Here is a 26556-nt window from a genome sequence, read left to right on the forward strand (position 1 = left end):
GAACGGTAGCTGTCTGTGTTGAGGCAGTCACGTGTAAAATAGTGTTCGTTTAGTCTTATTTCTTTCGTTCTTGACTGTAGGGAGAAGAGGTCTTGTCTTGTCTGTGCATTTTCCTCATCGTCAGGTGTTTGCTTCATGTTGTGAGCTATCCTTTCATTTTAAATTCACCATTTCACCGAAGAATGAGTGACAACGATGATATCGAAGTCGATAGTGACGTGAGTAAATGTACATATTTCGTTACTTTGCTATAGCTTGTTGACTCGGTAAACGAGCCATTTTACAAAAAGCCTAGTAATTGATGAACCCGTGGCTGCTAGCTAGTTGCTAACTACCCGGCTAGTACAGTAACCGGTAGCGAGCTAACGTTAATCCACAAACACATCAACAGCTCATAAAAGGTTAGCTAGCTCAGCTCGTAGCAAGACCTTAGCAGTGCTGACTCACAAATGGATTATGTTCACTTACCAGCGAGCTACAGATATTCTTTGCATTAGGTTTGCTGCAATTATATTGGGGGGGGTGATTGATTGCTAACTAAGTTAGCTAGTTAGCCAGATCAAGCTACATGGAATTGTGGCCTACAATCGTACTTTTCTGTTCTGTTTCTTTTTACAGGAAGACTCACCGAGATATCACAATGTGGTGCGTAATGTTAAATATATCCAAATGTATTGGAATTCTATCAAATGTATTGGAATGATGCCGTGATCATATAAAAAAAAAAACATTATTTAAAAAAAATATATAATATATATGTTCCTCCTGCTAGCTAACGTTAGATGATACACATTCCCGGTAAACTTAGCAAGTGATGGTGGGAATGGATACTGTGACGGAATAAAAGGGTTTGTTGCATTTTTTTTTTAGTGAGTGAGAATAAATCAACCAACCATGTTGTTAACTAGCATGCAAACCTAGCCACACACACCCCTCCCCCGAATATACCATTACACCCTACACACACACACACACACGGAGGATGTAACTAGTAGCCAGAAGGAGGTAGCTGAAAACTGGGGGGTTTGGACAGGAGTTGGCAATTTGTCCTGTGGCAGCTATGGTTTTACTTTTACATAATGCCTGGGATATATCCATCAAGCCGATGTTTTTGCTTTCACACACATCATCTTATCCATATATTGAAGTGTATGTTCATCCCACGTGCGGCTAAAGGGGAGACACTGAATTTATGCTATATTTAGAATAAATCCAATCCTGAAAAAACATGGCAGCAAGCCGAAGCATAGGTACAAAAAAATACTAACCAGCTTCTCCTAGGCTGTTCACGACCAGATGCGCTTTTGCCAAATTACACTTCTAGGTCATCTGTTTAATCATGAAGTGGCAATTAAAATCGCCAATGTGATGCTTTTGAAATGGGGAATTTACTAGCTGGCTAGTGACAACAGTATCTGTTTAGTTAATAAATGACTGCATCGTCAAGTAAGGAAAGGAGAAGTCACGGAGCCACTGTTTGTTTTTAGGAGATTCAGAGTGAAAATGATATCAAATTGTATTTATTTGTCACGTGCTTCTTAAACGACAGGTGTAGACCAACAGTGAAATGCTTACTTACATGGCCGGTCCTAACAATGCAGAGTTAAAGATAAAACAAAAAGTATAAATAGTGACCCTTGCACTTGTACAGCAGTCTGGCTTGGGTGGCTGGAATAATTTGACCATTTTTGGGGGGGCTTTCCTCTGACACCACCAGGTATAGAGGACCTGGATGGCAGGGAGCTCGGTCCCGGTGATGTACTGTGCCGTACTCACTACTGAGGTTGCACATTTTGGGGAATATTCAGAGATGGAAAATATCCATGGGAATATATGGGAATCAACAAAGATATGCACATTAATATTAATACAATTTTAAATGTAATTGGATTTTTGCTTTGGATATATTTACCATATCATATGGAGACAGAAACATAAACCTTTTACCTCATAAGTAGACATAATTTCAATTGATTGAATCCTTCCAAAATAAATATATAAATGATTTAGTTACGAATTGAACTTTTAATTACATGAGTTGACTCTTCACATGGGATGATTTCACTGAACAACAAAAGAAAGGGCATATTGAATGATCTCATCGTATCTGGGGATCATTCAACATACATCTGTAAAATGATAGTCTAGAAACTAAAGCTTTGGTTGTCTTCCTCTCAGGCTTCCATGTCTTCTCCCTGGACCTCATCAATGTCCACCTTTTGAACATTAGACTCTGAGACTTCCTCTTCACTGTCACCTTCCAACCTTGTTGAGGATGACTCGTTGTCAGGCTCAAAAAGCCTCAAATTTGTCCGGATGGCCACACATTTTTCAACCCTTGTATTGGTCAGCCTGTTGCGTGCTTTGATGTGTGTGTGTGTGTTCCCAAACAAGGACCAGTTGCGCTCTGATGTGGCTGATGTTGGTGGGATTTGGAGGATGAGGGAGGCAACAGGGGAAAGAGCCTCAGATCCATGAAGTCCCTTCCACCAGGTGGCTGATGAGATATGTTGTTGGCACGACTACCATATTGCATCTCAATCCCAAAGCCCTTGCTTGGAAGTTTACTTCGCCAGACTGCCAAGAACCTTGCCCTCATCCAGGCCAAGGTGGCGAGACACTGTAGTGATGACACCATAAGCCTTGTTGATCTCTGCACCAGACAGGATGTTCTTGCCAGCAGACTTGGGGTCCAACATGTATGTTGTGGCGTGTATGGGCTTCAGGTAGAAGTCTTCATGCTTATTGATGTATTTCAGAACTGCTGTTCGCTCTGCTTGGAGCACCAGTGAAGTGGGCAGGGCAGTACGGATTTCTTCTCTTATATCTACAAGCAGAGTCTGAACATCAGACAGGATGGCATTGTCTCCCTCAATCTGTCCAATGGCTACTGCTATAGGTTTCATGCTCCTTACCACTCTCTCCCAAAATACATCATTCAGGAGGATCCTCTTGATGGGGCTCTCCATATCGGCAGACTGTGATATGGCCATTTCTTGGAGAGACTCCTTCCCCTCCAGGAGACTGTCAAACATGATGACAACACCACCCCAATGGGTGTTGCTGGGCAGCTTCAATGTGGTGCTCTTATTCTTCTCACTTTGCTTGGTGAGGCAGATTGCTGCCTTAACTTGATGACCCTTCACATACCTAACCATTTCCTTGGCTCTCTTGTAGAGTGTATCCATTGTTTTCAGTGCTATGTTGTTCTTGAGGAGCAGATTCAATGCATGAGCTGCACAGCCAATGGGTGTGATGTGAGGGTAGGACTCCTCCACTTCAGACCAAGCAGCCATCATGTTCACAACATTGTCTGTCACCAGTGCAAATACCTTCTATGGTCCAAGGACATTGATGACTGCCTTCAGCTCATCTGCAATGGAGAGACCAGTGTGTCTGTTGTCCCCTGTCTGTGCTCTTGTAGAATACTGGTTGAGGGGTGGAGATGATATAGGTAATTATTCCTTGCCCACAAACATTCGACCACCCATCAGAGATGATTGCAATACAGTCTGCTTTCTCTGATTTGCTCGACCTTCACTTGAACTCTGTTGAACTCTGCATCCAGCAAATGAGTAGATAAAGCATGTCTGGTTGGAGGGGTGCATGCTGGGTGAAGAACATTCAGAAATCTCTTCCAACACACATTGCCTGTGAGCATCAGAGGTGAACCAGTTGCATACACAGCTCGAACAAAACATTCATCAGCATTTCTCTGACTATGTTCCCCCATTGAGTCAAAACTTCTGATTCCAGGAGGACCATGAGCTGTTGCTATCAGTAAGGTGTCTGATTCATCATTTTCACCTCCAAATAGAATAGAGGGACTATTGTCAGAGGTTGCGCTGTTGTGAGCGCTAAGGGAACTTTATGCACTTGGCCAGATGATTCTGCATCTTTGTTGCGTTCTTCACATATGATTTGGCACAGTATTTGTAAATGTACACCACTTTTTCTTCTACATTAGCTGCAGTGAAATGTCTCCACGCATCAGAGTGCCAGTGGAATTTTCCTGTAAAGATTAGGAAAAAAATAAGTTAATTCCCAAATACAATGTACACATAAATAGTTAATCAGTTAGATTAAACAACTCCTTTGTAAGATAAATGTTTTAAAAAGAAACATGTATGGAAACAGGTGAATTAACACTCCTCAGTTAGCAGGCTCAAGCAAGCGAAAACCCACAAATGAACAAGTTAGAAATGATTTAAACTAGAGGTCGACCGATTATGATTTTTCAACACCGATACCGATTATTGGAGGACCCAAAAAAGCCTGTACCGATTAATCTGCCTATTATTATTATTTTTTTTGTAATAACGACAATTACAACAATACTGAATGAACACTTATTTTAAATGAATATAATGCATCAATAAAATCAATTTAGCCTCATGTAAATAATGACGTGTTCAATTTGGTTTAAATAATGACAAAACAAAGTGTTGGAGAAGAAAGTAAAAGTACAATATGTGCTATGTAAGACAGCTAACGTTTCAGTTCCTTGCTCAGAACATGAGAACATATGAAAGCTGGTGGTTCCTTTTAACATGATTCTTCAATATTCCCAGGTAAGACGTTTTAGGTTGTAGTTTATTATAGGACTATTTCCCTGTATACCATTTGTATTTCATTAACCTCTTAGGTCGACCCGACACGCAGGCATCCCATCTAGACATCTGGAAATGCAAATGTGCTACGCTAAATGCTAATAGCACTCGTTAAAACTCAAACGTTCATTAAAACACACATGCAGGGTACTGAATTAAAGCTACACTCATTGTGAATCCAGCCAACAAGTCAGATATTTAAAATGCTTTTCGGTGAAAGCATGAGAAGCTATTATCTGATAGCATGCAACACCCCTAAAGACCCGCAGGGGACGTAAACAAAATAATTAGCATAGTCGGCACTACACAAAATGCAGAAATAAAATATAAAACATTCATTACCTTTGACGATCTTCTTTGTTGGCACTCCTAGATGTCCCATAAACATCACTATTGGGTCTTTTTTTTTTTATTAAATCGGTCCATATATAGCCAAGATATCGATCTATGAAGACTGTGTGATCAAGGAAAAAAAACAGCGTTTTATAACGCAACGTCATTTTTTAAAATTAAAAAAGTTGACGATAAACTTTCACAAAAGACTTTGAAATACTTTTGTAATGCAACTTTAGGTATTAGTAAACGTTAATAATCGATCAAATTGATCACGAGACTATGTATATTCTATAGCTCTACTTCTTGAAATAATGTCCGGATAAATCTCAACCAAAATATCCGGTCGGAGACCGGAAGAAATGGGCTGTCTCTTCTTCGTTTGACCAAGAAACAAAGCCTAGGTAATTGACAAGACTGGTGACATCGTGTGGAAGCTGTACGAATTGCAATCTCGGCTCCAGGTAATGTGGTTCCCATTCAACAATACATTCAAGTGGCGCATTGATTCCAATTTTCAGTGATCAGATTTTCCTGCGCTTTTCGATGAAACGCACGTTCTGTTATAGTCACAGCCGTGATTTAACCAGTTTTAGAAACGTCTGAGTGTTTTCTATCCACACATACTAATCATATGCATATACTATATTCCTGGCATGAGTAGCAGGGCACTGAAATGTTGCGCGATTTTTTTTAACAGAATGTTCGAAAAAGTAGGGGGTAGGATCAACAGGTTAAACTTTGACTATTAGATATTCTTATAGGCACTTTAGCATTGCCAGTGTAACGGTATAGCTTCCGTCCCTCTCCTCGCTCCTCCCTGGGCTCGAACCAGCAACACAACGACAACAGCCACCATCGAAGCAGCGTTACCTATGCAGAGCAAGGGAAACGACTACTAGAAGGCTCAGAGCGAGTGACGTTTGTAACGCTATTAGCGTGTGCTAACTAGCTAGCCATTTCACTTTGGTTACACCAGCCTCATCTCGGGAGTTGATAGGCTTGAAGTCATAAACAGCGCAATGCTTGACGCACAACGAAGAGCTGCTGGCAAAACGCACGAAAGTGCTGTTTGACTGTTTACGCGCCTGCTTCTGCCTACCACCGCTCATTCAGATACTTAGTTGCTTGTATGCTCAGTCAGATACTTAGTTGCTTGTATGCTCTGTCAGATTATATACAACGTACGCTAGATAATATCTAGTAATATCATCAACCATGTGTAGTTAACTAGTGATTATGATTTATTGTTTTTTATAGGGTAAGTTTAATGCTAGCTAGCAACTTACCTTGGCTTACTGCATTCGTGTAACAGGCAGTCTCGTTGTGGAGTGCAACGAGAGAGAGGCAGGTCGTTATTGAGTTGGACTAGTTAACTGTAAGGTTGCAAGATTGAATCCCCCGAGCTGACAAGGTGAAAATCTGTTGTGCCCCTGAACGAGGCAGTTAACCCACCATTCCTAGGCCGTCATTGAAAATAAGAATGCGTTCTTACCTTTTATTTAACTAGGAAAGTCAGTTATAAAAAAAAAATGGCGCACAAAAATACTGATTTCCAATTGTTATGATAACTTGAAATCGCCACTAATTAATCGGCCATTCCGATTAATCGGTCAACCTCTAATTTAAACGCACTTTGCTGAAAGGCTACTATTTACTAGCGAACAAAAAAATTACGAAATATATTACATTTTATAAAATGTACATATGTCACGTAAAATATATTCACCCCACCCAGGCTAGACTGTGTAATGGACTCCAGAGCATCTCCTTAGACTGTATGTTAGATCTTGAGAATCAGCTGTAGCATCTGATGGAAGAATGTGTAAGATCTGATGGAAGAATCAGCTGTACATGTGATGGAAGAATGCACTGCCCCATGTGATGGAAGAATGCACTGCCCCATGTGATGGAAGAATGCACTGCCCCATGTGATGGAAGAATGCACTGCCCCATGTGATGGAAGAATGCACTGCCCCATGTGATTGAAGAATGCACTGCCCCATGTGATGGAAGAATGCACTGCCCCATGTGATGGAAGAATGCACTGCCCCATGTGATGGAAGAATGCACTGCCCCATGTGATGGAAGAATGCACTGCCCCATGTGATGGAAGAATGCACTGCCCCATGTGATGGAAGAATGCACTGCCCCATGTGATGGAAGAATGCACTGTGCTTGCATAGGTTTGCAATTCCATTTAATTGGGGATAGTTTAACCAAAATGTGCCACAAGACCTAGAATTGCCTTATGTGTATCCCACGGAAAAAAAGGTTCACTGTTATAAGCTAACATTTTGGATGAATTTAAGCAAAATTCCAAGGCTTTACTTCCCAGAAAAACCACCCTACTCACCACCCTATATAGCGCCTTGCGGTTGGATCCCTTTTTTGTTGACATAGCAATCTATGCTGTAGTTACATTTTTTTTATTTAGCACACAACCGAGAGGCCATGAGTAACTGGGTCTAAAAGAATGGCACGGATTGGCCTATAAGTGGTTCTGTTATAGGCCTTCTCACTTAAACCCTCATATCCGTCGCCCCGTTTCACACAGACTTAACTTTGTATGTAGGTGTATTTCCTCATGCTGAACCAAGTCCAGCATGTGGACCCATCAGGTCTGTCGGGATGGATTTTCCTCTGGCTCTGTTATTTTTTTGTTGTAATTTTGTAATTTTTTTGTAATTATACGTACAAATAAACACCAAATTCACAATAGTCCCTAGAGAGTTTGAGAAGATAACACTGATGTATTCAAACATGGCCACACCTATACCAGTACATACATATTAGCACATACTTTAAAAAATCTTCTCATGAACCATAGGTCCAAATGACACCAAATTTAGAATGTCTTAAATTAGTTTGAGCCCAAGGGAGCCCAAGGGATTGGTCAAAAGATGGCTGGTTTTTACATGTTTATTTAAACTACTGTAAATCCACTCCACAGTGGCCAATCGGTTTAAAGCTTGTCATCATGGACGTGCCTAAGATGATCTGCGATAGTCTTCTCCTCATGAACCATACGCCAGATTCACTCCAGATTTTAATTTATTTAAACACCTTACATCAGTCTTCAATGGTCGCACTGTACCTAATAGGTGCATGTTAGCACATATGCTAACGTTAAAAATAATGTTTAAAAAAATCTTACGTGAAATTGACTGCAGATTTGCTATATAGCCTCTAATAAATATAATAATGATTAGCTGCTTCGTTCAAAGTAGCACTGAAAATATTTCACTCATCTTAACATAAACCATTAGTCAAATTGACCTCTGAATTGGTATGCTATATAAACTCTATGTTAATGACTTTAGACTTTAAGAATAATTACCAGCTGCATTCAAAGATTACCAACTTCCAGCATTAAACTTCACTTGCGTCATCCTTGTGGTATCGAGAGAGAAACATGGTAATGCTGTCACTGATTTGAACATACAGGAAATACAGTGCTTGTTTTGTTATCCAATTGATCTTGTCCTTTCATCTTCTGAACCCCATTCATTGCTGCTCGCAGCTATATTCTTGTCTGCGTGTTTCAGCTAGCTAGCGATTAGTGCCATATTTACTGGACAGGTCACAGTGTACTTACTGGGCTGCTGGCAGGCTGAACGAATGACGCGGTCACGTTGCATACCGGCGAAGAAAACGCGTATGCTGGTGGCAGGACATGCAGTACTTTTGCATACCAGCACATCATGCGTTTTTTTCCCCTGTCAGCTAGCCTAGTCTTTATCAAACTGATTCGCATCGACTTAACATTTAGCTGCCGAATGTTCTCGATACACAGTGAACACTAATCATCTAGGCAGGGGCTTTTATGTCATATTTTTCAAACTCCACAAATAGTACAACTTGCAATATGATATTCAAAAAACAATTATGTATCATGGTTGACCATTTGGAGGAGGATTGGACCATGAGAACAATTAGACTGTTTTTTTTGCACATCTCACTTTCATGTAACCTACAAAATAATCTTTGTTGTCGACGGTTCCAATCGATTTCCTCATATAAATCTGTTTTTAATGCGTCTCAAACGTGAGATGTGATGTGACCCATATCTGAGATATATCTCTTTAGTTTTTACATGGTTAACCCAGACATACTGGCTCCTGTAAGACAATAGCTTCCACTGGGACCCACCGAGTCAGTCCCCCGAGGAACATTGTTATTAAGTGGAACACACACTGATAAGGGATGAGACCTCTCATAACAGGGCATAGTGTACGGACACTGTTTGTATCAGCACCAGAAGTATCTAGCTGTTTAGTGACACGTTATTCTGAGTGTCAGAATGACCATGTTGGAAGTGCAGTCAGTGACCTGCTGTCTCTCAATGCAACGTAGTTCTGAAGACCTTCAGCACAATGCAGGGTGCCACTGGTTTAGTTGAACAGTTACGTCTGCTATACTACTGTACTCTACTTCACTATTCATTTCTCCCGCGTGGCACCCTGTTCCCTGTATAGTGCACTACTTTTGGCAGGAGCCCTATGGGCACTCTTGAAAAGTAGTGCACGACAAAGGATATCAGCTGATGTACGAAGGGCTATATAAATTTGATTTGTGTGGAGGGGGAGGAGGTTCCCATAGGTAATTTGTTGACCCTTCCCGTTACTCTACTCAGGGAACCACATTTTGTCATGTTGATGGTCAGCTGTATGAATAGAATGCGAGTGATTGGGTCTAACTAAGCCATTGAGAAGCATGTTATCGGTTGTATGAACAGACGGTGTGATATTGTGCGCTTAAGTAACTGGAGATGAAGGCCTGGTGACAGCCTCACTACATGTCCCAGACCCCAGGACAGCTGCTGTTCCCCCAGGGTTAGTCCCAGACCCCAGGACAGCTGTAGAGCCTCCCTACATGTCCCAGACCCCAGGACAGCTGTAGAGCCTCCCTACATGTCCCAGACCCCAGGACAGCTGTAGCGCCTCCCTACATGTCCCAGACCCCAGGACAGCTGTAGAGCCTCACTACATGTCCCAGACCCCAGGACAGCTGTAGAGCCTCACTACATGTCCCAGACCCCAGGACCGCTGCTGTTCCCCCAGGGTTAGTCCCAGACCCCAGGACAGCTGTAGAGCCTCCCTACATGTCCCAGACCCCAGGACAGCTGTAGAGCCTCCCTACATGTCCCAGACCCCAGGACAGCTGTAGCGCCTCCCTACATGTCCCAGACCCCAGGACAGCTGTAGAGCCTCACTACATGTCCCAGACCCCAGGACAGCTGTAGAGCCTCACTACATGTCCCAGACCCCAGGACAGCTGTAGAGCCTCACTACATGTCCCAGACCCCAGGACAGCTGTAGAGCCTCACTACATGTCCCAGACCCTAGGACAGCTGCTGTTTCCCCCAGGGTTAGTCCCAGACCCTAGGACAGCTGCTGTTTCACCCAGGGTTAGTATCCAGACCCAAGGACAGCTGCTGTTCCCCCAGGGTCAGTCCCAGACCCTAGGACAGCTGCTGTTTCCCCCAGGATTAGTATCCAGACCCCAGGACAGCTGCTGTTCCCCCAGGGTTAGTCCCAGACCCTAGGACAGCTGCTGTTTCCCCCAGGATTAGTATCCAGACCCTAGGACAGCTGCTGTTCCCCCAGGGTTAGTCCCAGACCCTAGGACAGCTGCTGTTTCACCCAGGGTTAGTCCCAGACCCTAGGACAGCTTCTGTTTCCCCCAGGATTAGTATCCAGACCCCAGGACAGCTGCTGTTCCCCCAGGGTTAGTCCCAGACCCTAGGACAGCTGCTGTTTCCCCCAGGATTAGTATCCAGACCCTAGGACAGCTGCTGTTCCCCCAGGGTTAGTCCCAGACCCTAGGACAGCTGCTGTTTCACCCAGGGTTAGTCCCAGACCCTAGGACAGCTTCTGTTTCACCCAGGGTTAGTATCCAGACCCAAGGACAGCTGCTGTTCCCCCAGGGTCAGTCCCAGACCCTAGGACAGCTGCTGTTTCCCCCAGGGTTAGTATCCAGACCCTAGGACAGCTGCTGTTCCCCCAGGGTTAGTCCCAGACCCTAGGACAGCTGCTGTTCCCCCAGGGTTAGTCCCAGACCCTAGGACAGCTGCTGTTCCCCCAGGGTTAGTCCCAGACCCCAGGACAGCTGTAGAGCCTCCCTACATGTCCCAGACCCCAGGACAGCTGTAGAGCCTCCCTACATGTCCCAGACCCCAGGACAGCTGTAGCGCCTCCCTACATGTCCCAGACCCCAGGACAGCTGTAGAGCCTCACTACATGTCCCAGACCCCAGGACAGCTGTAGAGCCTCACTACATGTCCCAGACCCCAGGACAGCTGTAGAGCCTCACTACATGTCCCAGACCCCAGGACAGCTGTAGAGCCTCACTACATGTCCCAGACCCCAGGACAGCTGCTGTTTCCCCCAGGATTAGTATCCAGACCCTAGGACAGCTGCTGTTTCCCCCAGGGTTAGTCCCAGACCCTAGGACAGCTGCTGTTTCACCCAGGGTTAGTATCCAGACCCAAGGACAGCTGCTGTTCCCCCAGGGTCAGTCCCAGACCCTAGGACAGCTGCTGTTCCCCCAGGATTAGTATCCAGACCCCAGGACAGCTGCTGTTCCCCCAGGGTTAGTCCCAGACCCTAGGACAGCTGCTGTTTCCCCCAGGATTAGTATCCAGACCCTAGGACAGCTGCTGTTCCCCCAGGGTTAGTCCCAGACCCTAGGACAGCTGCTGTTTCACCCAGGGTTAGTCCCAGACCCTAGGACAGCTTCTGTTTCCCCCAGGATTAGTATCCAGACCCCAGGACAGCTGCTGTTCCCCCAGGGTTAGTCCCAGACCCTAGGACAGCTGCTGTTTCCCCCAGGATTAGTATCCAGACCCTAGGACAGCTGCTGTTCCCCCAGGGTTAGTCCCAGACCCTAGGACAGCTGCTGTTTTCACCCAGGGTTAGTCCCAGACCCTAGGACAGCTTCTGTTTCACCCAGGGTTAGTATCCAGACCCAAGGACAGCTGCTGTTCCCCCAGGGTCAGTCCCAGACCCTAGGACAGCTGCTGTTTCCCCCAGGGTTAGTATCCAGACCCTAGGACAGCTGCTGTTCCCCCAGGGTTAGTCCCAGACCCTAGGACAGCTGCTGTTCCCCCAGGGTTAGTCCCAGACCCTAGGACAGCTGCTGTTCCCCCAGGGTTAGTCCCAGACCCTAAGACAGCTGCTGTTCCACCCAGGGTTAGTCCCAGACCCTAGGACAGCTGCTGTTCCCCCAGGGTTAGTCCCAGACCCTAAGACAGCTGCTGTTCACCCAGGGTTAGTCCCAGACCCTAGGACAGCTGCTGTTCCCCCAGGGTTAGTATCCAGACCCTAGGACAGCTGCTGTTTCCCCCAGGGTTAGTATCCAGACCCTAGGACAGCTGCTGTTTCACCCGGGGTTAGTATCCAGACCCTAGGACAGCTGCTGTTTCCCCCGGGGTTAGTATCCAGACCCTAGGACAGCTGCTGTTCCCCCAGGGTTAGTATCCAGACCCTAGGACAGCTGCTGTTCCCTCAGGGTCAGTCCCAGACCCTAGGACAGCTGCTGTTCCCCCAGGACAGCTGCTGTTCCCCCAGGGTTAGTATCCAGACCCTAGGACAGCTGCTGTTCCCCCAGGGTTAGTATCCAGACCCTAGGACAGCTGCTGTTCCCCCAGGGTTAGTCCCAGACCCTAGGACAGCTGCTGTTTCACCCAGGGTTAGTATCCAGACCCTAGGACAGCTGCTGTTCCCCCAGGGTTAGTCCCAGACCCTAGGACAGCTGCTGTTTTCCCCAGGGTTAGTATCCAGACCCTAGGACAGCTGCTGTTTCCCCCAGGGTTAGTATCCAGACCCCAGGACAGCTGCTGGTTCACCCAGGGTTAGTATCCAGACCCTAGGACAGCTGCTGTTTCCCCCAGGGTTAGTATCCAAAACCTAGGACAGCTGCTGTTTCCCCCTGGGTTAGTCCCAGACCCCAGGACAGCTGCTGTTCCCCCAGGGTCAATCCCAGACCCTAGGACAGCTGCTGTTCCCCCAGGGTCAATCCCAGACCCTAGGACAGCTGCTGTTTCCCCCAGGGTTAGTCCCAGACCCTAGGGCAGCTGCTGTTTCCCCCGGGGTTAGTCCCAGACCCCAGGACAGCTGCTGTTCCCCCAGGGTTAGTATCCAGAACCCATGGCAGCTGCTTTTTCCCCCGGGGTTAGTCCCAGACCCTAGGACAGCTGCTGTTTCCCCCAGGGTTAGCCCCAGACCCCAGGGCAGCTGCTGTTTTCCCCCAGGGTTAGTATCCAGACCCCAGGGCAGCTGCTGTTTTCCCCCAGGGTTAGTCCCAGACTCTTCATGCATTCCTATAATAACTTGTCATAGAGAGATTTGGTGGGGCTTCCAATCCTAATGTTACTTTCACACAGGCCTGGCCAAACCCTGTAGACAAGTTGGAACCAAAACACACTGTCTCGTAACCTTTATTGATCCACTTCATCTGACAATATATACACTAGATGATTGACAGGGCACTGTTTTGAAGCCAACGTTCCTCCGTCTTTGCACTCCCCCACCATTCTGAAAAATATTTTGGAAGCTATAGAAATGCATTTATTATTTGGTTTGCCATTTATAAAAATAATAATATATACACATAGTACAAGTCAAAAGTTGGACACCTGCTCCAGGGGTTTTCTTTGTACTATTTTCTGTATTCTAGAATAATAGTGAAGACATCAAAACTATGAAATAACACGTATCGAATCAATTTATTTTAGATTCTTCATAGTAGCCACCCTTTACCTTGACGACAGCTTTGCATACTCTTGGAATTTTCTCAACCAGCATCATGAGGTAGTTATCTGGAATGCATTTCAATTAACAGGTGTGCCTTGTTAACTGTTAATTTGTGGAATTTCTTTCTCCTTCATGCGTTTGAGACAATCTGTTGTTGTGACAAGTTAGGGGTCGTATACAGAAGATAGCCCTATTTGGTAAAAGTCCATATTATGGCAAGAACAGCTCAAATAAGCGAAGAGAAACGACAGTCCGTTACTTTGACTGACCTTCATGTCTTAATCTGAAAAATGTCAACTTTTTAAAGTTTCATCAAGTGCAGTTGCAAAAACCATCGAGCGCTATGATGAAACCGTCTCTCATGAGGACCGCCACAGGAAAGGAAGACCCAGAGTTACCTCAGCTGTAGAGGATAAATTCATTGAACTGCACATCAGAAATTGCACTCCAAGTAAATGCTTCAGGGTTCAAGTAAAAGACGTCTCAACATCAAGTGTTCAGAGGAGACTGTGTGAATCAGAACTTCATGGTCTAATTGCTGCAAAGAAACCACTACTAAAGGACACTAATAAGAAGAGACTTGCTTGATTGACACACTAGAATTCCATTCTTTCCTATGGAGGATTGCTCCTTCTGGGGAGTGCCAATATGACCAGCCTCTATCTGGCCAATACGCAGCATCAGCAATCCAGGGTTTATATACAGTACATAATTGGTTATGAGTCAGAGTCTATGACCTTTTGGGAGCTACTGCTGCTCTGGGCCTAGCCCTAGTCACGTAACATCTTGTAAATATCTAAAGGCTACGAGTGTTTTTACAGTGGATGAGAATGTGCATAAAATAAAAAATGTAACTTTGAGGCCTGACGGAGCGGGTTTGACGGGCCTGATAGTCCCTCAGTGCAGTATATCTATTTGGTGGCTGAAGCCTGTCAAACCTCCTATTGTTCAGTCTAGTGTGTAGAGAGACATGGACTAACTATGGTTGTGTCCCAAATGGCACCCTATACCCTATTGGTCCTGGTCAAAAGTAGTGTACTACATGGGGAATAGAGGCATTTGGGACACTATCTATGTGTGTTAGTTAGATGAGGGCCTGGCAGCAGTATGGCGTGGTTGAGGAAGGGCTGTCTCCATGTTGGGTAGATGAGGCCCTGGCAGCAGTATGGTGTGGCTGAGGGAGGGCTGTCTCCGTGTTGGGTAGATGAGGCCCTGGCAGCACTATGGTGTGGCTGAGGAAGGGCTGTCTCCGTGTTGGGTAGATGAGGCCCTGTCAGCAGTATGGTGTGGCTGAGGAAGGGCTGTCTCTGTTGGGTAGATGAGGCCCTGGCAGCAGTATGGTGTGGCTGAGGGAGGGCTGTCTCTGTGTTGGGTAGATGAGGCCCTGGCAGCAGTATGGTGTGGCTGAGGAAGGGCTGTCTCCGTGTTGGGTAGATGATCCCCACTAGATGTCTGTTCTGTGTGTGTTCTATAGAGACTAAAGGTGATCCTCTCAAGTTGGCAGATCACAGGGATAATTGAGGTTTGTGTTCAGAACAACAGGCTAAATATAGCCATATGCCTAAACCACAAAATGTGCCCACTGTTAGGCCGTGACAAACATTTTATGAAATGTCCCGTAAACAAATACAATAGGCCTTTACGATGCATAACAAAAACAGATAATCTGAAGACACATTTCGCTGTATAAGAACACACCAGCATCGGTAAATTCATCTATACAGAGTCATCCCCCATGTTACAGTGCCAAATAACAAATCCCCAAGTTGTTAAATACCAGTCCTAACCCAGAACAGAACTCCTAATAATTTGTCATTTAGTCCTAGTTGTCAGGTGTAGGCGAATTAGAAACTGTAACACTAAAATACGAGGTCACCATTTTACCCCTCACCCACCGTTTCTCCTCATCTGAATGGGTTTAGTGTCTTTCTCCACGCTGGGGTCAGTTCTAGTCAAACCCTGAAGAACACAGCTGCGCTGGGGTCAGTTCTAGTCAAACCCTGAAGAACACAGCTGCGCTGGGGTCAGTTCTAGTCAAACCCTGAAGAACACAGCTGCGCTGGGGTCAGTTCTAGTCACTCGTGGGGTAGGGTAGTGCCAGTGTTACTATACCAATTGTAGAAATAAACAACCATAGAAATGAATGTAGAATATAATCATAAATGAATATTCTAGATCCATGGTGGCAGTCAGTTTCCTCCGTGAACAACTCCTTAGCTGCCTCGCCAACTCACTGCCTGCCCAGTCTTGGACAGGCCACACACACACACGACTCTGAACTGGTGCTGGTCGGGATTCATGGGGACAGTTTGTCGCTGAAGCTTGGTGGGGACAGTTTGTCGCTGAAGCTTGGTGGGGACAGTTTGTCGCTGAAGCTTGGTGGGGACAGTTTGTCGCTGAAGCTTGGTGGGGACAGTTTGTCGCTGAAGCTTGGTGGGGACAGTTTGTCGCTGAAGCTTGGTGGGGACAGTTTGTCGCTGAAGCTTGGTGGGGACAGTTTGTCGCTGAAGCTTGGTGGGGACAGTTTGTCGCTGAACGAGAGGTCAACCGATTTATGATTTTAACGCTGATACTGATTTTATTAGAGGACCAAAAAAAGCTGATAGTGATTAATAGGCCGAATTTGATTTATTATTATTATTTATTTTAATTTATTACATTTTTTTTATGTATGTGTAATAATGACAATTACAACAATACTGAATGAACACTTATTTTAACTTACATCAATAAAAATCTATTTAGTATTATATTATGAAAGAAATAAATAAACATGTTCAATTTGGTTAAAATAATGCAAAAACAAAGTGTTGGAGAAGAAAGTAAAAGTGCAGCATGTGCCATGTAAGAAAGCTAACGTTTCAGTTCCTTGCTCAGACCATGAGAACATGTGAAAGCTGGTGGTTCCTTTTTAACATGAGTCTTCAATATTCCCAGGTAACAAGTTTTAGGTTGTACTTATTAAAGGACTATTTCTCTCTATACCATTTGTATTTCATATACCTTTGACTATTGGATGTTCTTATAGGCACTATTGTATTGCCAGCCTGATCTTGGGAGTTGATAGGTTTGAAGTCATAAACAGCACAATGCTTGAAGCACAGCGAAGAGCTGCTGGCAAATGCAGGAAAATGCTGTTTGAATGAATGCTTACGATCCTGCTGCTGCCTACCACTGCTCAGTCAGACTGCTCTATCAAAGCATAGACTTAATTATAATATAATAAACACACAGAAGTACGAGCCTTTGGTCATTAATATGGTCAAATCCGGAAACTATCATTTCAAAAACAAAACGTTTATTCTTTCAGTGAAATACGGAACCGTTCCGTGTTTTATCTAACAGGTGGCATCCCTAAGTCTAAAGATTGCTGTTACATTGCACAACCTTCAATGTTATGTCATAATTATGTACAATTCTGGCAAATTAGTTCGCAGCTCGCCAGGCGGCCCAAACCGCTGCATATACTTTGACTCTGCTTGCACAGAACGCAAGAGAAGAGACACAATTTCCCTAGTTAAAAGAAATTCATGTTAGCAAGGCAATATTAACTAAATATGCAGGTTTAAAAATATATACTTGTGTATTGATTTTAAAGACGTTGATGTTTATGGTTAGGTACACGTTGGTGCAACGACAGTGCTTTTTTTCGCGAATGCGTTTGTTTAATCATCACCCGTTTGGCGAAATAGGCTGTGATTTATCATTGAATCAACAGGCACCGCATCGATTATATGCAACGCAGGACAAGCTCGATAACGACACATGGTTGATGATATTACTAGTTTAACTAGTGATTATGTTAAGATTGCTTGTTTTTTTTATAAGATAAGTTTAATGCTAGCTAGCTCCTTGCTACACTCTCATGACAGGTAGTCAGCCTGCCACACAGTCTCCTCGTGCAGTGCAATGTAGTTGGCCATAATCGGTGTCCAAAAATGGCGATTACCGATTTTGTTATGAAAACCTTTAATCGGCTGTTCCGATTAATCGGTCGACCTCTAGTCCTAACCTCCCTGGACAACCCCCCCCCCCTCTGACTTTCTCTCATTGCAGGCAGACAAACGAGCACACCACAATGCACTGGAGCGCAAGCGTAGGGATCACATCAAAGACAGCTTTCACAGCCTGCGGGACTCGGTGCCCGCCTTGCAAGGGGAAAAGGTTGGTAGAGAGGTAAAAACCCAACGCTTTTAGGAAGAGGAGAGGGGATCCTTTTGGGGAGGGAAGGATTGTTTTTGTGTTTGTTCAGAGCAATGTATTTAGAGTTGGGACACCTTTTTTTATTTATTTTTTGAATTTGGAGTGTTGTAATTCTAGACATTCCGTTAATTAGCATTGTTGAAATATTCCTCATGTAAACGTTAATGGGGTTCTAACATGGCTGCCATAGAATGTTGTAGTGTCATGTAAATGCATCATAATTCTCCTTCTGAACATTCTATGCCTCATGTAATGCATTGTCTTACATCAGGTGGCGTCAGTCCTACGCGACGCTCGTCCCTCAACAGGGACCAGTGCAGGCGGAATCGTCGCGCTGTCTGACGTAAGACTGCCGTGGAATGTTGATGGGGTGTTAACATGGCTGTCATTTATTTTCTAGTGTCAATGTAAATCATCATCAATGCAGAATCCTCCATGTCCCCACTCTCTAAATGCATGGCTCTCTGTGTCATGGAATTATCATTCTGAAGATTGTTCAAATGCAATATGGGTAAACAAAGTGAATGTAATTGCAATGTGTTACGATATCTAATATGTTGAGATATGTAGGTTTGTGTTGCTGTAATTAATATTTTTAAATAATGCCACAGAAAACGGAGCTACTTCCTTCAGTGTATCCAATAGAAAGCTCGTTATGACATGGAAGCGCGAGGAGTGATGGGGAGGATATTTGAGATATGTTCTAAACAGACACACAGGCTAGCGGCAGGAAGTTATGACTAAATCTGTTGCTGCTTCCTGTTTTGACATCTCTTGACATTGAGGGCATCGGAGCGTGCCCAACTGCCCAGGCTATGATCAGGCACAGCACCCTGTTAACTTTTCAAACCAAAGCACCCCCCCCCCCATAGTCCAGTCATCCCTAACTCAAGAGGGGGGGGGTTGGAAGGGAACCGTTAAAGGTCACCCGCAGATGTTGTCTGGTGACCTCCATATACAGAGCTGCCGGGTCAGGTTGGTGTGCAATATTTGAATCGATTCCAAACTGTGAAGAGCCAATCGTTTCAGCCTTGACCGATTTTGAATTCTGTATTTGTTGATGCAGAGATGGAAGATAAAGCGAGACATCTCATTGGTTCTTTTTTCTGGTTCCTCTACAGTCACTGAACTAAACAGACCAGAGCCAGCTGTTACCTGGTTCCTCTACAGTCACTGAACTAAACAGACCAGAGCCAGCTGTTACCTGGTTCCTCTACAGTCAATGAACTAAACAGACCAGACCCAGCTGCTATTGCATTGGTGCCTATGGGAGAACCACTCCTTAAGCAGACTGGAACTGTGACCATTTATTTCCAATGGTACTTGGCCTGAGTAAGACCACAGCATTGTTCCACCATCTTTGGTTGATGTCTGTGAGCAGGAAGTTGCTCATGGGTTTGTGGAGTTGTCTTGTGTTCTCGTAGACTTCATCGTTGTTAGGGTTGTTATGAGAGTAAAGGCTTTGTGTGGTTCTGACTGACTGGGAAAAGCTAGGTCGAGGCTTTGTGTGGTTCTGACTGACTGGGAGAAGCTGGGTCGAGGCTTTGTGTGGTTCTGACTGACTGGGAGAAGCTGGGTCGAGGCTTTGTGTGGTTCTGACTGACTGGGAGAAGCTGGGTCGAGGCTTTGTGTGGTTCTGACTGACTGGGAGAAGCTGGGTCGAGGCTTTGTGTGGTTCTGACTGACTGGGAGAAGCTGGGTCGAGGCTTTGTGTGGTTCTGACTGACTGGGAGAAGCTGAGTCGAGGCTTTGTGTGGTTCTGACTGACTGGGAGAAGCTGGGTCGAGGCTTTGTGTGGTTCTGACTGACTGGGAGAAGCTGGGTCGAGGCTTTGTGTGGTTCTGACTGACTGGGAGAAGCTGGGTCGAGGCTTTGTGTGGTTCTGACTGACTGGGAGAAGCTGGGTCGAGGCTTTGTGTGGTTCTGACTGACTGGGAGAAGCTGGGTCGAGGCTTTGTGTGGTTCTGACTGACTGGGAGAAGCTGGGTCGAGGCTTTGTGTGGTTCTGACTGACTGGGAGAAGCTGGGTCGAGGCTTTGTGTGGTTCTGACTGACTGGGAGAAGCTGGGTCGAGGCTTTGTGTGGTTCTGACTGACTGGGAGAAGCTGGGTCGAGGCTTTGTGTGGTTCTGACTGACTGGGAGAAGCTGGGTCGAGGCTTTGTGTGGTTCTGACTGACTGGGAGAAGCTGGGTCGAGGCTTTGTGTGGTTCTGACTGACTGGGAGAAGCTGGGTCGAGGCTTTGTGTGGTTCTGACTGACTGGGAGAAGCTGGGTCGAGGCTTTGTGTGGTTCTGACTGACTGGGAGAAGCTGGGTCGAGGCTTTGTGTGGTTCTGACTGACTGGGAGAAGCTGGGTCGAGGCTTTGTGTGGTTCTGACTGACTGGGAGAAGCTGGGTCGAGGCTTTGTGTGGTTCTGACTGACTGGGAGAAGCTGGGTCGAGGCTTTGTGTGGTTCTGACTGACTGGGAGAAGCTGGGTCGAGGCTTTGTGTGGTTCTGACTGACTGGGAGAAGCTGGGTCGAGGCTTTGTGTGGTTCTGACTGACTGGGAGAAGCTGGGTCGAGGCTTTGTGTGGTTCTGACTGACTGGGAGAAGCTGGGTCCAGGCTTTGTGTGGTTCTGACTGACTGGGAGAAGCTGGGTCGAGGCTTTGTGTGGTTCTGACTGACTGGGAGAAGCTGGGTCGAGGCTTTGTGTGGTTCTGACTGACTGGGAGAAGCTGGGTCGAGGCTTTGTGTGGTTCTGACTGACTGGGAGAAGCTGGGTCGAGGCTTTGTGTGGTTCTGACTGACTGGGAGAAGCTGGGTCCAGGCTTTGTGTGGTTCTGACTGACTGGGAGAAGCTGGGTGTGTCGCCGCTGATACCAAACAAAAAAATGTGAAATCTATTTTGATCTGTGTAGTCACTTGATCAGTCTCTGTCCCTTCTCGAAGCCTGGTTCGTCATAAAAACATACTGATGAATTTGTATGTGACAGACAGAGAAACGGTCAAATTATGGAAATAGAAACTATTTTTGGCTCGCATTCAGCTTCACATTTGTGAATTTTGTTCCTGCCAGGCTTATCGTTTGTATCGTTCTGGATAATTCTGGATTTAGTCTGATAAAAAGTGTTCTCTCCTTTTCAGAAGTGTTAAAGGAAAGTTTTTATTGATTTTAAATGTCACATTATCATCATCCTTTTCAGCTTCATTCACGGCGTAGGCTCCAGTTGTTGGACTACATTATAGTGGCCCCGGGGGGAGGGTCTGGTAGTAATGATGTAATGTCCTTAAAACAAGTCAAAATGAGGCTCAGTAGTGTGTGTGGCCTCCACGTGCTTGTATGACCTCCCTACAACGCATGGGCATGCTCCTGATGAGGTGGCGGATGGTCTCCTGAGGGATCTCCTCCCAGAACTGGACAAAAGCATCCGCCAACTCCTGGACAGTCTGTGGTGGATGGAGCGAGACATGATGTCCCAGATGTGCTCAATTGGATTCAGGTCTGGGGAACGGGCGGCCCAGTCCATAGCGTCAATGCCTTCCTCTTGCAGGAACTGCTGACACACCAACCACATGAGGTCTAGCATTCTCTTGCATTAGGAGTAAACCAGGGCCAACCGCACCAGCATATGGTCTCACAAGGGGTCTGAGGATCTCATCTCTGTACCTAATGGCAGTCAGGCTACCTCTGGCGAGCACATGGAGGGCTGTGCGCCCCCCCAAAGAAATGCCACCCCACACCATGGCTGACCCACCGCCAAACCGGTCATGCTGGAGGATGTTGCAGGCAGCAGAACATTCTCCACGGCGTCTCCAGACTCTGTCACGTCATGTGCTCAGTCTGAACCTGCTTTCGTCTGTGAAGAGCACAGGGAGCCAGTGGCAAATTTGCCAATCTTGGTGTTCTCTGGCAAATGCCAAACGTCCTGCACGGTGTTGGGCTGTAAAGCACAACCCCCACCTGTGGACGTCAGGCCCTCATGCCACCCTCATGGAGTCTGTTTCTGACCATTTGAGCAGACACATGCACATTTGTGGCCTGCTGGAGGTCATTTTGCAAGGCTCTGGCAGTGCTCCTCCTTGCCAAAGGCGGAGGTAGCGGTCCTGCTGCTGGGTTGTTGACCTCCTACGGCCTCCTCCAAGTTTCCTGATGTACTGGTCTCCTGTTAGCGCCTTCATGCTCTGGACACTACCCTGACAGACACAGCAAACCTTCTTGCCACAGCTCGCATTGATGTGCCATCCTGGATGAGCTGCACTACCTGAGCCACTTGTGTGGGTTGTAGACTCCGTCTCATGCTACCACTAGAGTGAAAGCACCGCCAGCATTCAAAAGTGACCAAAACATCAGCCAGGAAGCATAGGAACTGAGAAGTGGTCTGTGGTCACCACCTGCAGAACCACTCCTTTATTGGGGGTGTCTTGCTAATTGCCTATAATTTCCACCTGTTGTCTATTCCATTTGCACAACAGCATGTGAAATGTATTGTCAATCAGTGTTGCTTCCTAAGGGGACAGTTTGATTTCACAGAAGTGTGATTGACTTGGAGTTACATTGTGTTGTTTAAGTGTTCCCTTTATTTTTTTGAGCAGTGTACATAGGGTGTCTGAACTCAGTATTCAGTCTGGTTTAACCAGGCTAGTGTTAGTTGGGGTATTACAGTAGCTGGGTGGGAGGGGTTAGTCGGGGTATTACAGTAGCTGGGTGGGAGGGGTTAGTTGGGGTATTACAGTAGCTGGGTGGGAGGGGTTAGTTGGGGTATTACAGTAGCTGGGTGGGAGGGGTTAGTTGGGGTATTACAGTAGCTGGGTGGGAGGGGTTAGTTGGGGTATTACAGTAGCTGGGTGGGAGGGGTTAGTCGGGGTATTACAGTAGCTGGGTGGGAGGGGTTAGTCGGGGTATTACAGTAGCTGGGTGGGAGGGGTTAGTTGGGGTATTACGGTAGCTGGGTGGGAGGATTTAGTCGGTGATGTCACTGCAACCCTTGCCTCGTGTCAAATGAGTTTTTCCTTTGTTTCCAACAGCAATCTATCAAACAGGCGTCCCGAGCTCAGATTCTAGACAAAGCCACGGACTATATCCAGTACATGAGAAGGAAAAACCACACCCACCAGCAGGACATCGACGACCTGAAGAGGCAGAACGCACTGCTGGAGCAGCAAGGTGAGTATGATGGAGAATCTACCGTACCTACGGACCATCTACCTGTAGCTTGTGTGTTTGTCTGCTTATGGGCCAAATGTTGACCTCTTCATTTCTCCAACCCCTTTCTGTATTCCCTCTTCCCTCTCTCTTCTTCCACCTCTTTCTGTATTCCCTCTTCCCTCTCTCTTCTCCCACCTCTTTCTGTATTCCCTATTCCCTCTCTTCTCCCACCTCTTTCTGTATTCCCTCTTCCCTCTCTCTTCTCCCACCTCTTTCTGTATTCCCTCTTCCCTCTCTTCTCCCACCTCTTTCTGTATTCCCTCTTCCCTCTCTTCTCCCACCCCTTTCTGTATTCCCTCTTCCCTCTCTCTTCTCCCACCTCTTTCTGTATTCCCTCTTCCCTCTCTTCTTCCACCTCTTTCTGTATTCCCTCTTCCCTCTCTTCTTCCACCTCTTTCTGTATTCCCTCTTCCCTCTCTCTTCTTCCACCTCTTTCTGTATTCCCTCTTCCCTCTCTCTTCTCCCACCTCTTTCTGTATTCCCTCTTCCCTCTCTCTTCTTCCACCTCTTTCTGTATTCCCTCTTCCCTCTCTCTTCTTCCACCTCTTTCTGTATTCCCTCTTCCCTCTCTCTTCTTCCACCTCTTTCTGTATTCCCTCTTCCCTCTCTCTTCTTCCACCTCTTTCTGTATTCCCTCTTCCCTCTCTCTTCTTCCACCTCTTTCTGTATTCCCTCTTCCCTCTCTCTTCTTCCACCTCTTTCTGTATTCCCTCTTCCCTCTCTCTTCTCCCACCTCTTTCTGTATTCCCTCTTCCCTCTTCTTCCACCTCTTTCTGTATTCCCTATTCCCTCTCTCTTCTCCCACCTCTTTCTGTATTCCCTATTCCCTCTCTCTTCTCCCACCTCTTTTCTTTTGTCCATTTCCTTTCTTTCTCCATCCCTCTCCTCCTCCCCTCGCGCTCTCTCTCCTCTTCCCCTCGCTCTATTGTCTCTCCCTTGCAGTGCGTGCCCTGGAGAAGGTGAAGGGTTCGACCCAGCTCCAGGCCAGCTACAGTTCTTCAGACAGCAGCCTGTACACCAACCCTAAAGGCAGCGCTGTGTCTGCTTTCGACGGAGGCTCTGACTCCAGCTCTGAGTCCGAGCCAGAGGAACCCCCCGCCCCCAGGAAGAAGCTCCGAGTGGAGGCCAGCTAGAGCGACGGGCCAGCCCACAGCGCCACGCCTGGCGTGGAGGGGTACTGCATGCACAGTTACTGGTCCAGTAGTCGGTGCTGCTCCTCTGTTTCTCACTACCACCTCCTCCTTCCCTCCCTCCCTGCATATCGCTGAATGTGCTCTCGCTGGAGAATGCAGACGCCATCCGTCCCTGCCGATCTGTCTATCCTGACGTTCTTTCATCACGCCATCCCCTGGGGAGGGAGGGAAGCCAGCTGGGAGGAAGAAAAGGAGACTGATTTTAGAATAGGACGTGCAAAGCTTCTGTTTTTTTCTTTTTTCTTGTCGGTTCCTTTCTTCCTTTTCTGTCCTCTCTCTCTCTGTCTCTCTCTCTGTCTCTCTCTCTGTCTCTCTCTGTCTCTCTCTCTGTCTCTCTGTCTCTCTCTGTCTCTCTCTGTCTCTCTCTCTCTCTCTCTGTGTCTCTCTCTCTCTGTGTCTCTCTCTCTCTCTGTCTCTCTCTCTGTCTCTCTCTCTCTCTCTCTCTGTCTCTCTGTCTCTCTCTGTCTCTCTCTGTCTCTCTCTGTCTCTCTCTGTCTCTCTCTGTCTCTCTCTCTGTCTCTCTCTGTCTCTCTCTCTGTCTCTCTCTCTGTCTCTCTCTCTGTCTCTCTCTCTGTCTCTCTCTCTCTCTGTCTCTCTCTCTGTCTCTCTCTCTCTCTGTCTCTCTCTCTGTCTCTCTCTCTCTCTGTCTCTCTCTCTGTCTCTCTCTCTCTCTGTCTCTCTCTCTGTCTCTCTCTCTGTCTCTCTCTCTGTCTCTCTCTCTGTCTCTCTCTCTGTCTCTCTCTCTGTCTCTCTCTCTGTCTCTCTCTCTCTCTCTCTCTCTCTGTCTCTCTCTCTCTCTGTCTCTCTGTCTCTCTCTCTGTCTCTCTCTCTGTCTCTCTCTGTCTCTCTGTCTGTCTCTCTGTCTGTCTCTCTCTCTCTGTCTCTCTGTCTGTCTCTCTGTCTCTCTCTCTCTCTGTCTCTCTCTCTGTCTCTCTCTCTCTCTGTCTCTCTCTCTCTCTGTCTCTCTCTCTGTCTCTCTGTCTGTCTCTCTGTCTCTCTCTCTCTCTCTGTCTCTCTCTCTGTCTCTCTGTCTGTCTCTCTGTCTCTCTCTGTCTCTGTCTCTCTCTGTCTCTCTCTGTCTCTGTCTCTCTCTGTCTCTGTCTCTCTCTCTGTCTCTGTCTCTGTCTCTCTCTCTCTCTCTGTCTCTCTCTCTCTCTCTGTCTCTCTCTCTCTCTGTCTCTCTGACTTCACAGCTTTTATCTCTCAGCAACTATCCAAAACCCCAACATGAGGCAGCTTCACTACCTAAAGGACTCGATGCTTTTGTACCCTCTACTACGTACTCTCTCCTCTCGGCTGAAAACTACGGAGAGAAGAGAGGGAGGCGTACTCCAAGCACTGAGAACACGTAATACTTTTGTTTATTTCATCAATTTATCTTGATAAGAACCTGTTTTAGAATTTCTACACACGCTTAGAAGAGTTGTCCTGTCGGTTGGAGAGGCATACCTTCAAAACATTTGTAGTTTTTTTTTTTTGTCCCAAAAAAAGTACTTTTGATGTGATAAACAAACCAGTTGGACTGGTTTGTTTATCAAACCAAAGGCCAACAGGATTGCAGATATTTTCCATTTTGACACGTTTTAGAAATTAAATATCATCCCCTTTGTGGAAAATAATTGATGTTATGAAAAAAAGATTCCAAAACTTGTATCGTATTTCGTCCTTTAGCTTTGAACTAGTGAATGAATTTAGGTGGCAGAGCAAAAGTTAGGAATCTTGATAAAATAAAAATAAAAATGGTTATTGATTGGATGTTTTCAAGTTCTCAAAAAAAAAAAGTGATGCATTTTGTATTCTCACAAATCATTGAAAAATACCAATTTGTCACTTGTGGTTTTCCTTCAAATTATGAAATAGATATGGATTATCAAAAGGTAGTCCATTTTTTATTTTATTTTCAATATGAGGAGAAAATTAAGTCAATATGTTGTGAATTACACAGTAAAATCTTAAATGTGGCTGACTAAACTAAAAAAAGAAGCATTTTGCATCTAGGAAATGTGTGTGTGTCCCCCATTTATTCCCCCCAACCCCCTTTTTTTTTTTTAGAGTATGATTAGTGTATACTAGATAGATCTTTGATTCCATTCCATGGAAATTACAAGTATGTTGTACATACTGCCAAGAATTGTCTTGCAAGTTGAGGCTTACCTTTACTATGAGACTATAAATAAAACTATTTTATCCTTTAAGTGTTTGTTGGTGGTTAATTCTGTATTTTGTTGCATACCCTCAGTGAAGTGGACAATGTATCCCAAGCATTTATG

At 45.9% G+C, this 26556-nt stretch overlaps 1 protein-coding gene and 1 long non-coding RNA gene across 9 annotated transcripts; one reads left to right on the forward strand and one right to left on the reverse strand.

Annotated features, from left to right (window-relative positions):
• Nucleotides 1-24657, forward strand: max (myc associated factor X). Of its 8 annotated transcripts, none has more exons than XM_035764005.2 (6): nt 6-218; nt 619-645; nt 17756-17863; nt 18174-18245; nt 22913-23051; nt 24036-24650. In XM_035764005.2, the coding sequence occupies exons 1-6, from the start codon at nt 183-185 to the stop codon at nt 24224-24226; spliced, it is 573 nt and encodes a 190-aa protein (XP_035619898.1). In that variant the 5' UTR covers nt 6-182; the 3' UTR covers nt 24227-24650. The 8 variants fall into 8 exon arrangements, with proteins under 8 accessions (XP_035619903.1, XP_035619904.1, XP_035619901.1 ...); XM_035764004.2 differs by having other exon boundaries at nt 7-218; nt 17756-17875; nt 24036-24648; XM_035764008.2 differs by lacking the exon at nt 18174-18245 and having other exon boundaries at nt 4-218; nt 17756-17875; nt 24036-24653.
• LOC127931452 (uncharacterized) lies at nt 23061-24029 on the reverse strand. Its single transcript, XR_008141230.1, has 3 exons — nt 23561-24029; nt 23449-23522; nt 23061-23412 (listed from the first exon to the last, which is right to left on the reverse strand). It is a non-coding gene; the product is annotated as an uncharacterized LOC127931452 (long non-coding RNA).
• Nucleotides 24658-26556: the final 1899 nt, after the last annotated feature.

This window comes from Oncorhynchus keta, chromosome 8 (genome assembly GCF_023373465.1).
Source record: "Oncorhynchus keta strain PuntledgeMale-10-30-2019 chromosome 8, Oket_V2, whole genome shotgun sequence".
NCBI classification, from domain to species: domain Eukaryota; kingdom Metazoa; phylum Chordata; class Actinopteri; order Salmoniformes; family Salmonidae; genus Oncorhynchus; species Oncorhynchus keta.

Bases quoted from the DNA above. Each gene is read 5' to 3' on its own strand.
- max (XM_035764004.2), top strand. From the start codon at position 183: ATGAGTGACAACGATGATATCGAAGTCGATAGTGAC. The intron at 219-618 runs GTGAGTAAATGT...TTCTTTTTACAG, and splicing joins ATATCGAAGTCGATAGTGAC to GAAGACTCACCGAGATATCA. The intron at 646-17,755 runs GTGCGTAATGTT...CTCTCATTGCAG, and splicing joins CACCGAGATATCACAATGTG to GCAGACAAACGAGCACACCA.